Source organism: Leucopleurus acutus, assembly GCF_964270905.1.
Source record: "Leucopleurus acutus genome assembly, chromosome: 2".
Lineage (NCBI taxonomy): Eukaryota > Metazoa > Chordata > Mammalia > Artiodactyla > Delphinidae > Leucopleurus > Leucopleurus acutus.
Window position 1 is genome coordinate 193,223,293 of NC_139143.1, and position 12,849 is coordinate 193,236,141.

At 55.0% G+C, this 12,849-nt stretch overlaps 1 protein-coding gene across 1 annotated transcript; it reads right to left on the reverse strand.

The window, feature by feature from the left end:
- Window positions 1-512: 512 nt before the first annotated feature.
- TTLL10 (tubulin tyrosine ligase like 10) lies at window positions 513-12,633 on the reverse strand (the record flags this gene model as incomplete). The annotated part of the gene is made up of 12 exons (XM_082860401.1): window positions 12,558-12,633; window positions 12,345-12,477; window positions 12,111-12,229; window positions 11,900-12,029; window positions 11,133-11,204; window positions 10,551-10,636; window positions 10,003-10,174; window positions 8,902-9,073; window positions 8,245-8,385; window positions 1,696-1,812; window positions 1,242-1,335; window positions 513-928 (listed from the first exon to the last, which is right to left on the reverse strand). Exons 1-12 carry the CDS (start codon window positions 12,616-12,618, stop codon window positions 513-515), a joined length of 1,713 nt encoding a protein of 570 aa, XP_082716527.1. The 5' UTR covers window positions 12,619-12,633.
- Between the last annotated feature and the right edge of the window lie 216 nt (window positions 12,634-12,849).

The window sequence follows — 12,849 nt, forward strand, 5'->3', positions numbered from 1 at the left end:
GTCCGGGCGCCGCAGGTGGAGGAGAGCTCAGGGCGCTGGTGCTCCGAAGGCCCAGAAAGGAGCTGAGCCTGGGCAGGGCGGGGACCGCAGCTCGGAGGAACATGTTGGGTGTGAGGAAGCCTTCCTATGGGAATCGAGAGGGGTCCGTGAGGCTCTAGACCCTTGACTGGGGGACACTGGGCACCTTTCCTGGGGACCACCGACCCAGGCAGTAGAGGTCAGGTGGGTTGTGAGATTGCAGGGCGGGTGGACGAGGGCCGTAGGTGAGGGGGCCCAGGAACTGGAAGCAGCCCACGGTGGGCAGAGTCAGGGGCACGGGGGGCCTCATCTCCCTTTCCTGCCGGGCAGACACCCCCATCCCTCGACCCTCGTGTCCCCCCAGGGACGGGCCCCAGCAGTGGAGTAGCGGCTCACGGGGCGCAGGGAGGCTGCCGGAGGGGGTCTCGGGGCCCGGTGTGCGGGGAACCCGCGGACCAGCTGCAGAGGTCGCGTTTGTAACAAAAAAGCAGCTTTTATAGGCCCCCGCGAGGGCGCCGGTGGCCCGCGTTCTTGCGCTCCTCCTCCGACGACCCCGGGGAAGGCTCCCGCGCCGGCTCCCCGCCGCCCGGGGCCTCGGGGTCCCCGCCCTGGGCGCCGTCGGGGCCGGGGGTCGGAGGCCGGGGGCGCCGCTGTGCGGAGGAGGGCCGCCCGGGCGCGCCGCTGGGGCCCCGGCGTGGTGCGGGCCTGCGCGCGCCCGGCCTGCCGGCGGCGCGGAGAGCAGGGGACGCGGCGGGCGGCGGCGACGGCGGGCGGGGGACGCTGCGGGAGCTCCCGGGGCGCGGCCACAGGTCTGCCTCGCCGTTGTGCAGGAGCACGAAGTGGCGCTGGGACAGCAGCGGCAGCATCTTCTGGCCGCGCAGCCTCTTCTGGAAGGTCTCGAGTGCCAGGTCTGGGGAGGAGTTGGGGGTGAGCCCGGCTGGGGCGGGGGAGGCGTGGGGGGAAGGGAGGGGCGGGCACCCAGCCTCCCCGGCATGGCGTTCCAGGGGCTGGAGTTTACGGGGCTGAGGGATGGGCCAGGGGTTGGGGTGAGGCGTGGGCGGGCATCACCTTGGCTGGGAGGTGGGGGCCTGAGCAGAGGGTGGGGTTGCCATGCAGCCTTTCGGGGGCTGGAGAGCTAGGTCTGTGGATGTCTGAACTTGGGGAGAGGTTGGGCAGGCAGAGGGGTCGGTTTGAGGGTCCTGGGGGCTGGGTAGGGGCCTCACCCAGGGTCTCCGTGACCACGCCTGGAATCACCTCTTTCAGGACTTCACAGTTGGTGTGCAGGGCAGGGTTGGAGTTCATCTCCAGCAGCCACACCTGGGCCCAACACTGCTCAGCATACCTGCCTCCCTACCACTTGGCCAGCAGGAGGCTGAGGCCCTGGTCCCCATTAAGCCCGGTGACCGGGCAGGTCACTTCTTTCCCATGGCCTCACTCCCCCATTTGCCCAAGGGGCTAAGACTCTGAGGGTCTGAGAGTCTGGCCTTGGGGGCTGCCCCAGCTGCAGGAAGAGCGAAGCCTTGTGGACACACCACCCCCAGGGCTAGGGAGGGTGCATAACTGCCTGCTCCAGGGGCCCGCCTGAGTGGTCAGGGTGTGCACAGAGGGCCCCTGCCTCCTGCAGCTGCATGCTGGGCCCCGCCCACCCCACCCCACCCCGGGACGCCTCAGCAGCACCTTGAAGTTTTCATCAATCAAGAAGTCACAACCAATGAGGTCAAAGTAGCCCAGCTTGCACTTGAGCTTGGATTTGACAGACAGGAAGCAGTGGGCCATGATCTGCTGCATCCGCTTCTGTGGGTAGGGTGGGGGGGGTGGAGACAGGATGTCACCTGTGGGCCCTGATTACACCCTCCGGGCCTGAACAGCCACATTCCCACCCCTCACCTGCGCTCCCACCAGTGCCTGCACTTTCACATTCTCAGGGTCACAGGCTCACAGCCAGAAACTCCTTCACTCTCATTTTACTCATTTCACGAACGTGTGGACCTCCTATTGCGTGGCAGGTACTGGGGTCGAGAGTAGAGAGAGCTTACGAGGAGTCTCTGCCCTTGAGCAGCTCACTCGTAGGAGAGAGAGACAACAGTTGTGATGTGTAAATCGTTATGCACTCTGCACAGCACATGAAGCCATACATGCTGATGGAGAAGATGAAGCAGGGTGAGAGGTGGGGCGTTCTGGGTGGTGTGGAAAGGCGTCTGATCTGGGTGGGCCAGAGAGTGAGCAATGGGTGAAGACTGAAAGGGAGAACTGTGGGGTGGGGATGGGACACCTGGGTAGAGCAAAGGCTGTAAGTGGGAGCACGCCCAAGGTGTTGGAGGAACAGAGTGAGGCTGCTGTGGCTCGAGTGAGCTAGGAGGGCAGTGGGAGATGAGACCAGAGTGGCACCAGTCACATCTCGGGGACATGGGAAGACCTTGCCTTTCACCCTGAGGTCAGAGCTGTTGGAGGGTGGAGCATAGGAGGGCATATCTGACCCGTGCTCTAATAGGGTCCTCTGGCTGCTATGCTGAGAGAGACTGAAGGGCCCCGTTGCAAAGATCCAGTGAGAAATATGGGTGGCTTGTGTAAGCCGAGGTGGTGGAATGGATGCTGGGTCTGTGCTGGGGTAGAGCCAGCCTGGTTGATTGATGAAAGGATGGTGAGCTGTGAAAAGAGGAATGCAGGGTTATCCCTAGGTATCTGGTCTGAGGCTCTGGGAGGATGGAGCCCGCATCAGCGGAGAAGGAGAGGAGGCCCATGGAGTCTGAGACATCTGTGAGCCTACAGATGGGGTGCTGGGAGCCAGGGTTCAAGTTCAGGGGAGGGGTCAGGGCCGGATGTTTCAATGTGGGGTCTTGAGCACATAGATGGAATTTAAAGTCAGGCGATGTCTGATAAAGACAAAGAGTAGATATCAGTGGGTACAGCAGATAAAGAGTAGAGCCAGGCTGAGCCCTGGGCCTCCTGAGCAGCAGTGCGGAGCCAAGGGGCCAGCACAGGGGGCGGAGGGGGGGTGGACGAGGTCCTGGAAGCCATGGGGAGTGAGGAGCTGTGTCCAAAGTTGGCTGACAGGTCAGGGAGAAGAGGGCTGGACTGACCCCTGGGTTTGACAGCATAGAGGTCACTCCAGTGAGCATTTCAGCGAAACAACAGGGAGAAGCTTTGCTGAGCAGGTTCAAGAGAGGCAACATAAAAACAGCCCAAACTGGCCAAATTTGTCAGAGTTAACCTTCGCAAAATGCTGGAAATTAACCAAAGGCGCCCAGCAACACGAAGAGTGTTTACTCAAGTAAAATCTTAAATCTTGGTAAGAACAGCAAGCTTTGTAGCATTTTAACTTGCCCTGACTTTATCCCTGGCATCCCAGCTCAGTGCCTTGAAAAAAGCCTGTGTTCTTGGTACTGGAGATAGCAGAATAGACCCGTCTGGCAAAGAATTGGAGTCATTTGTTGTGATGTGTCTGATGGTTCCATGGCAGACCTCACTTGAACTAAAGGAAAATACAAGAACAATGTCTTACCAAATAGAGAATGCCAGTGAAGAGATAGAAATTATAAAAGGGAGCTGAATAGAAATTCTGGAGTTGAAAATTATAGGAACTGAAATAAAAAAGCACTACAGGGGTTCAACAGTCCATTGGAGTTGTTCAAAGATAGATCAATTGATATTATCTAGTCTAAGGAACAGAAAGTCAAAGGAATGAAGCTACAGAGACCCGTGGGACACCGTCAAGCAGACCAAAATGCATAAGGAGATCCAGAAAGAGGGCAGAGGAAGAGTCAGGAAGAATATCTAAAGAAATAATGGCAGTGGGACTTCTCACATTTGATGAAAAGTAATCTACACGTTCAGGAAGGCCAGTGAGCTGCAAGGAGGATAAACTCAAAAAGATCCACCACAGCATAAGCAAACTTTCCAAAGACAAACAGACGATGTTGAAATCAGCACAGAGAAGCGACTCATCATAAAGGCTCCTCGATAAGACCAACAACCAGTTCTCATTAAAAACCATGGAAATGTCCATCAACAGATGAACGGATAAAGAAGATGTGGCACATATATACAATGGAATATTACTCAGCCGTAAAAAGACATGAAATTGAGTTATTTGTAGTGAGGTGGATGGACCTACAGTGTGTCATACAGAGTAAAGTAAGTCAGAAAGAGAAAAATAAATATTGTATATTAACGCATATATGTGGCACCTAGAAAAATGGTACAGATGAACCGGTTTGCAGGGCAGAAATAAAGACACAGATGTAGAGAACAAACGTATGGACACCAAGGGGAGAAAGTGGCACGGGTGGTGGTGGTGGGATGAATGGGGAGATTGGGATTGACATGTACACACTAATATGTATAAAATGGATGACTAATAAGAACCTGCTGTATAAAAAAATACATAAAATTCAAAAAAAAAGAAATAGCAAAATAGAAGATGTAAATCCTAACTTATCAGTAATTATATTAAATATAAATGGAGTAAGCTTTCCAATTAAAAGAGATTGTCAGGATGCATTCCCCTCCCCCCCATACACTATCTATGAGACTCACTTGAGATTCAAAGACACAGATAGGTTGAAAGTAAAAGGATAAAAAAAAGATATATCAGGGCTTCCCTGGTAGCGCAGTGGTTAAGAATCTGCCTGCTAATGCAGGGGACACAGGCTCAAGCCCTGGTCTGGCAAGATCTCACAAGCCGCGGAGCAACTAAACTTATGCACCACAACTACAGAGCCTGAGCTCTAGAGCCCCTGAGCCACAACTACTGAGCCTGCATGCCATGACTACCGAAGCCCATGTGCCTAGAGCCCATGCTCTGCAACAAGAGAAGCCACTGCAATGAGAAGCCTGTGCACGGCAACGAAGAGTAGCCCCCGCTCACCACAACTAGAGAAAGCCCGTGCACAGCAACCAAGACCAAACACAGCCAAAAATAAATAAATAAATAAAATTAAAAATATATATATATCAGGCAAACAGTAACCAAAAGAGAGCTAGAATATCTATACTGATAGCAGATAAAATAGAGTTTAAGACAAAAATTGGGGACATTAAGAAAAAAGAGGACATTTTCTAATAAGTCAAGAATATGTAATAATCATAAACATACATATACTTAACAACAGAGCCTAAAAATGCATGAAGCAAAAACTGACAGAATTGAAAGGAGAAATAGACAATTCAGTAATAATAGTTGGAGACTTCAGTATCCCATTTTCAATGATAGAACAACTAGACAGAAGATCAACAAGTAAATAGAAGACTTGAACAACACTATAAACCAACTAGACCTAAAAGATATCTATAGAACACTCCACCCAACAGTAGAATATACATTCTTTTCAAGTGTGTGTGGAACATTTTTCAGGATAGACAATGTGTTAGAACATAAAACAAGTTTCAATACTTTTTTTTTTTTTTTGCGGTACGTGGTCCTCTCACTGTTGTGGCCTCTCCCATTGTGGACCACAGGCTCCAGACGCTCAGGCTCAGCAGCCATGGCTCACGGGCCCAGCTGCTCCGCGGCACGTGGGATCTTCCTGGACGGGGGCACGAACTTGTGTCCCCTGCATTGGCAGGCGGACTCTCAATCACTGCGCCACCAGGGAAGCCCCCAATACTTTTTAAAGGGTTGAAATCATACAAAGTATGTTTTCTGACCACAATGGAATGAAATTAGAAATCAATAAGAGAAAGAAAATTAGAACATTCACAAATATGTGGAAATTAACACACAAGCAACAAATGAAAACAGAACACACAAAATCTTATGGGATGCAGTGAAAGCAGTGCTCACAGGGAAATTTATGGCTGTAAACACCTACATTAAACAGGAAGAAAGATCTCAAATCAAATCAATAACCCAAACTTCAACCTTAAGAAACTAGAAGAAAAACAAACAAACAAAAAACAAAAAACGAACAAAAAACCCAAACCACAGCAAAACAAAACTAAACCCAAAGCAAGAAGGAGGGAAATAATAAAGATTAGAGTGGATATTAATGGAATAGAGAATAGAAAGCAACAGAGAAAATCAATGAAACCAAAAGCTGGCTCTTTGAAAAGATCAACAAAACTGACAAACCTTTAGCTAAATTGAACAAGATAAAGGGGAGAAAAGACTCAAATTACTAAAATCAAGAAAGAAAGACTTACATAGAGATGAAAATGATTATGAAAACGATTACAATTGTTCATAAAATACCATGAGTACCTGTATTCGAAACAAATTAGACAACTTAGGAGAAGTGGAGAAATTCTTAGAAAGACAAACTAATAAGTCTGACCCAAGAAGGAATAGATAATCTGAATAACCTCTAACAAATAAAGGTTGAGTTAGTAATAATTAAAAAAATAACAATTCTTCCCACAAAGGAAAAGTCCACAATAAGGTAGCCTCACTGGTGAATCCTTCCAAATATATTTAAAGAATTAACACTAACTCTTCACACACTCTCCAAAAATAGAAGAGAAGGGAACATGTCCAAAATCAGACAGACATACAAGCAAATAATGCTGTGGACCATATTACTTATGAGGGTAGACACATAAATCCTCAGTGAAGTACTAAAACCCAGTCCAGCAGCACGTTTAAAGGACAATATGCTACACCTGAGTGAGATTTATCCCGGAAATGCAAGGGTGATTCAACACCTGATAATCAATTTCTGTAATACAGCACATTAAGAGAATGAAGCTACAGCAACCGAAACGGCGTGGCGCTGGCTTAAGGATAGACATACACACCAATGAAATAGAATTGAGAGTCCAGGGAGAAACACATACATATCTGGTCAATTGATTTCCAAAAGTGCGCCAAGAACAGTCTCTCTGACAAATGGTCCTGGGACAACAGGAGAGCCACATGCAAAAAGCTGAAGTTGCACCCTTACCTCCCACCATTACACAATAACTAACTCAAAACAAGCTAAAACTATAAAACTTTTAGAAGAAAACATAATGTAAATCTTTACAACCTTGGAAATGGCAATGGATTCTTAGACACGACATCAAAGCATGAATAACCAAAGGAAAAAATCGATAAATTGGACTTCATAAAAATCTATGCAAAAAAGGACATTATGGGGAATTCCCTGGCAGTCCAGTGGTTAGGACTCTGCACTTCCATTGCAGGGGGTTCAATCCCTGGTCGGGGAACTAAGACCCCTCAAGCTGAGGGGCCCGGCCAAAACAAAACAAAACAAAACAAACAAAGGATATTATCAAGAAAGTGAAAAGAGAAATCACAGAATGGGAGAAAATATTTGCAAATCACACATCTGATAAGGGTCTAGCATTCAGAATATATAAAGAGCTCTACAGCCTAAGAAGGAAGAGTGAACAAAGGATCTAAACAGAAGTTTTTCTAAAGAAGATACAAAAATGGCCGACAAATACGTAAAAAGATGCTCAATATCATTATCATTAGGAAAATGCAAATCAACTCCACAATGAGATACCACTTTACACCCACTGGATGACTATTAAACAAAAAAAGAAAAATACCAAGTGTTGGCAAGGATATAGAGAAATTGGAACCATCATACATTGCTGGTGGGAATGGGAAACCTTGTAGCCACTGTGGAAAATGGTTTGGCAGTTCCTCAAAAAGTTCAACATGAGTTACCCTACGACCATGCAGTTCCCTTCCTAGACCTATACCCAAGAGAACTGAAAACATCTGTTCATGAATATTCATAGCAGCATTACTCATAATAGACAAAAAGTAAAAACAACCCAAACGTCTATCAACTGACGAATGTTTATCCAAATAAATCGTGGTCCATTTATACAATGAAATAGTTTTCAGTCATAAAAAGAAACGAAGGGAATCTTGAAAATGTTATGCTCAGTGAAAGAAGCCAGGAAAACCCACATATCATGTGATTCCATTGACATGAAATGTCCAGAACAGGGAAATGCATGGGGACGGGAAGTGGATTAGCAGTTGCCAGGGGCTGGGAAGGGCAGTGGGTACCGAGTTTCTTTCTGCGGAGGTGACTGTGTTCTGGAATTAGAGTGGTGACCATCCTGCAACTCTGAGAATCCACCAAAAACCACTGAGCTGTACTTTCACAGAGTGACTTTTGTGTCGTGTGAATGATCTGTTTCAGAAAGAGGGAGAGGAGAGGGTCCCTGGAACCCACCGCTGCGCGCAAGCCCAACGGCAGCCCCACCCAGGGACTGACGGTCCCGACCCCCGGCCCCTCCCAACGCCGTGTGGGCGGGGCGCGCACGCACCGCGAAGGTGGTGAAGACCCAGTCCCGGGGGAGGCGCTTGGCCTTGCGGAACTTGTCGTTGATGTGGCGGTTAAGGTGCTCCATGCTCCACACCGTGTCGTCCTTGAGCAGCAGGTACAGGGGGCTCTTCTTCTGCATGAACTGGGAGGCAGGGCAGCGCCTGGAGGCCCGGCCCGCACGGGGGGCCCTGACAAGAGCCTCACCCCGACGCGGCCACCAGAGACCCCACAGGGGTCCCGCTCCTTCGGGACACCGAGCCCCTGCCCCAGCACCTCCTGCCCCTGAGAAGTACCCCCAGATCCTCCTGGAGGGCCACTGCCCAGACACCTCCCTTTGAGACCCTTCCACAGAGACCTCTGCCCACAGCATCCCTGAACTGAGGTCCTCACGGAGGCCCTTGCCCTTGGCCCCCACCCCTGCTGGGCCTGACCCACACCCAGAGGGAGCTGAGCTGGGGGTCGGGGCCACGGCTCTCAGTCTGTTCACCAGGATGCCCAGCGGAGGCTGAAGGTGAGAGGCAGTGCTGGCTGCAGGCAGGGGCAGCCCAGGCCACCTCGGGGTTTGGGCCATGTCTACAGTTGGATTCTTTTCCCATTCTTGAGCAGTGATTTTTGTCCAAGGCTGCAGGGAGGGCCCTCACCTGTGTGGGGCATTTACCTGGTTGGTTAAATGGCCACAGAGGTCGCTGGAATGGGGATCATAAAGGCCAAGGGTGAGGCGAGCGTAGCCGTGGCCGAAGAAGACCATGTAGGGCATGGTGCAGGCGATGAGCAGGTAGGAGCGCACGTCGAACTTCTTCCCATCCAGCAGCAGCGGGTTCTGGATGTACCTGGGGAGGCGTGGTTAGCCTGGCCCGTGCCCCCACCTGGGCCTGCCAGTTCCTCAGCACCCCTGCTACCTGTCTCAGGTGTGAGCTGTGGGTCCCCTACCCTGGCTGGGCGCAGTGTCCACTGGTCAGGGGACATTTCCGAGCCTGAACACATCAGGGAATTGGGAAGGAGGGCCTGGCCCCTAGAGCTCAGCCCACTGGTGTGTGTCTGGGGCACCCCAGGGCGCAGCCCTCGCTAGAAGCCTGGGAGGCAGAAGCACACTGGGCCCTATGGGCTGGGAAGACTGCCTGGAGAAGGAGGGAGGGGTGACCTTGGGCCTTGAAGGGCAGGTGGCTTTGGAGAGGCAGGGAGGGGACATCCCAGTGGAGAGAGCTGTAGGTCTAGAGACCCAGCGGCTGGGAGCAGCTGCTTGGGGTGGCAGACAGCAGTTGCGGCAGGAGTGAGGTCCACACTGGCAGATAGGCAAGTCCGAAGGGACCTTTCTCAGGCTCGACTGTGCCCCCTGGTGTGAGGCTGAGGGTCTGGACCCCTCCCAGAGGCAGAGGGAGCAAGGCGGGGTGGTCGGCTCTGCCTGTGGGCCTGAAGGCTGCAGCTGGATGCGTGGGGGATGGGGGAGAAGCCGGGCTCCCTGCAGGTCAGAGGGTGCAGGACCCAGGCTGGGGCACAAGCTGACCAAGCCCTCCCTGCCCCACACCATCCAGGAGCCTCCTGTGTTTGGGGGGGGGGGAGGGTATATCCTCTGAGATCCTGACTGGATGTGAAAACCCCACCTCTTCTGGCTACACAGGGGCCCAGCTGGGGGCACCGCAGCCTTCCACCGCCAAGGACTCCTCTGTGGGCCCCGCGACGCCCACGAGCCTCACAGGCACCAGCGGGCCTGGGTCAGCCCCACCTGGCCAACGCCCCTCGGGGTGCCCACGCGCAAAACCTCTGCACGACCCGCGCCTGAGGCGCCCGGAAGGGCATCTTGCGGTAGATGGGGTCGTCCTCGATGCTCTGGGTCTTGGCTTGGAGGGCGGCGACTTCCTCCTGGTTCCGGAGCAGAAAGATGCCTTTGCCCTGGTTGGAGGCGGTGGGCTTGCAGATCCACATCTGGGTTTCTGCGGAGAGAGCTGCCCGAGCCAGGGAGCCTGCCTCGCCCCGCCCATCCCTGCCTCGCCCCGCCCATCCCTGCCTCGCCCCGCCTTGGCCCCAGCCCCGCCCCGCCCCGCCCCGCCCCGCCCTGACCGCTCCCAGCCACGGCCCCGCCCCTGCAGGCTTTGGCCTCCACTAAGGTCCGGCCATGACCCCCCCCCCACCCCGCATCTACTCAGCACCAGCCCTGACCTCACCCACCCTGGCTCCACCCTTCCACTCCCTGACCACGCCCCACCTCGGCCTCGCCAGGGCCTTGGCCCCGCCCTAATCTCGCTCCCACCTTGGTCCAGCCCTGCACCGGTCTCCCCAGAGCGGGCCTGGCGTCCAGGGGCCTCTCACCATCAAAGAGGGTAAAGAAAGCCTCTCTTTCGTCCCTGATGTCCAGACGGTAGGTCTCTGGGAAAAAGTCTTCCATTTTCAGGACGCTGGGGAAGCAGGGAGGTGGGGAAGACACTGGGAGGGTTGTCCCCCTCCCCCAGCTTGGTCAGCCATTCTGGGGGTCTGACCTGGGGTAGGCTGGAGGGAGAGTGTCTGCTAGGAAGCTGCGCTGGGCTCCAGGCACTCCTGTCCTCTTTGGTTTCCTCTGAAACACACCCCCACCCCCGGCCCCCAGCTCTTTCCTCTGCAGAACCTTTGCACCTTCTGTTCCCTGGCCAGGAGCACGCTTTTCCGGCTCTGCACACCTGGCTTCTCTGCAGGCTGCCTCACCCACCTCCCAACCCCTCCCACCTCCCTGCTCTTCCCCCTGCTGCTCTCGGGCCTTCGGGAGTGGTCAGTTCAGAGCTGGGTCTCCAGGCTGGGCCAGTGCCCAGCATGCAATGAGCGGTCGGCATGGATCCCCGGTCCTGGGATGCCCTGTAACCCCTTTCACCGAGCACCAGGCCATCCTTCAGTTGAGGGCAGAATGGCTGGGGAATCTACCTCTGTGGCCCAAGGTGTCCTGAGCTGCTGCACATGAGCTCTTCTGGGGCGGGTGTCGTGTCCTTTCCAGATCTGTACCCCAGGAGGACACAGGACCTGGCCTGAGTGGCTGCTCAGTGTGTGGAGAATGGATGGGGGCGTCGAGAGGTGGGGAGTGGGTGGGGGCTTGGCGGTAGACTGGTGGTGTGTGGATAAGTGGATTTTGGATGGAAGTAGGTGGATGGGCAAGTGGTCTGGTGGGTAGACGGATGCCTGGAGGGGGTTGGACCAGAAATGCTGACAGAATTGGGTGGTGTCGCGGATGACCAGGTAGTGGGTGGGTGGCTGCCTGCCTGGTGGGGGGTGGACGAGGGAGGCAGATGGTAGGTGGTTGTTTGGATGGGCGGGCAGACGTGTGAATGGCCGGGCAAGTGAGTGGAAGAGGAGTGGGCACATCGAGTGGGTCGGGCACGGCTCCGGGGGGAGGGGCGGGCCAAGGGGCAGGAATGGGTGTGCAGTGGACGGCAGTGGGTGTGGTAGGCAGTGGTGACTGAATGCAGGACACCAGTGGGCGGCTCTGTGGTGAGCGTGTGAGGACCGCTGGGGGGCCGTGGGCTGGGTGGCTGGAATGGTGGCCGGTATTGGGGGTGGAGACGGATGGGTGGTACGCGGCTGGGTCGGTGGGAAGGCGGGTAGGCGGACCGACTTGGTGGAGGGCGGTCAGGAGCAGCGATTGACGCGTCGGGTGCGGGGTGCGCCGCCGGGGTGGGGGGCCAGGGCATTCTCACTTGGCCTGTGCGCAGGGGGCCAGCTTGCTGGTCTTGCTGAGGACACGCGCGTGCTCCCTCAGGGCGCTGAGAAGCCCGATCTTGGTGGTAAGGAGCTGGCTGTTGGGGAGCTGGTACAGCAGCTGCTCACCTGGCGCGACAGAGCCCGGGCAGCGTGCGAGCGCGCATGCGCGCGTGGAGGGCCGCCCGCTGAGCCCGGCCCCGCCCCTACCTTCCCGGAAGCTGCAGTAGGTGTCCCTGCACTTGACCTCGCACCACTTGAGCTTGTAGTCTTCCCGCCGGCTGTCCTGGATGCGCTGCCAGCCCTTGCTTTTGCAATAGGAGCTGATTCTGCAGGGGCGAGGGGCGGCGGTGACCTGGGGGCCGCGGGATTGTGGGCCGCGGAGCGAGGCTGGGCCGGGGCCTGCAGGCGGTGGGGCTGGACCCAGCCTGAGGCCCCACTCACATTGCGGCCCCGTTGGTGCCTCCGATGTAGAAGAAGGGGCCCTGCCCGGTGCCGGGCCGCTGCTTCTCCCCCTCCAGCGGGTGCTTCTCCAGGAGGGCGGCCCGGGGCCTGGCAGTGTCAGCATCGTCCAGCTCTGCGGGCAGAGTGGGTGGTCAGAGGCTCTGGCCCAGCTGGTGGCTTTTCTGCCCCTCCCTGGGCCCTGCCCGAGCCCATCTGCGTCTTGGTCCAGCTGGCTTAGCTGACATAGGAGCCCCTCCTCTCGGTGGCTCCCCATTGATCTCTCATGGGCCCAGCCTGTGAACAAGGTGGGGTCAGACAGGGGGCGTCCACTCAGAATCTGACTGGAACCCCTGTGCAGTCCCCCCAGCCATCTCGGCCCATCTCAGCCCAGCCTCAGGCCCAATCATAGGGCCTCCTAGGAGAAAGGGGGCAGGGTCCCTCCTTACCAACGGCAGGGGCTTTGTGTGGGGCAGAGGCTGAGGTGTGAGGCTGGAGCTAGGGGCAG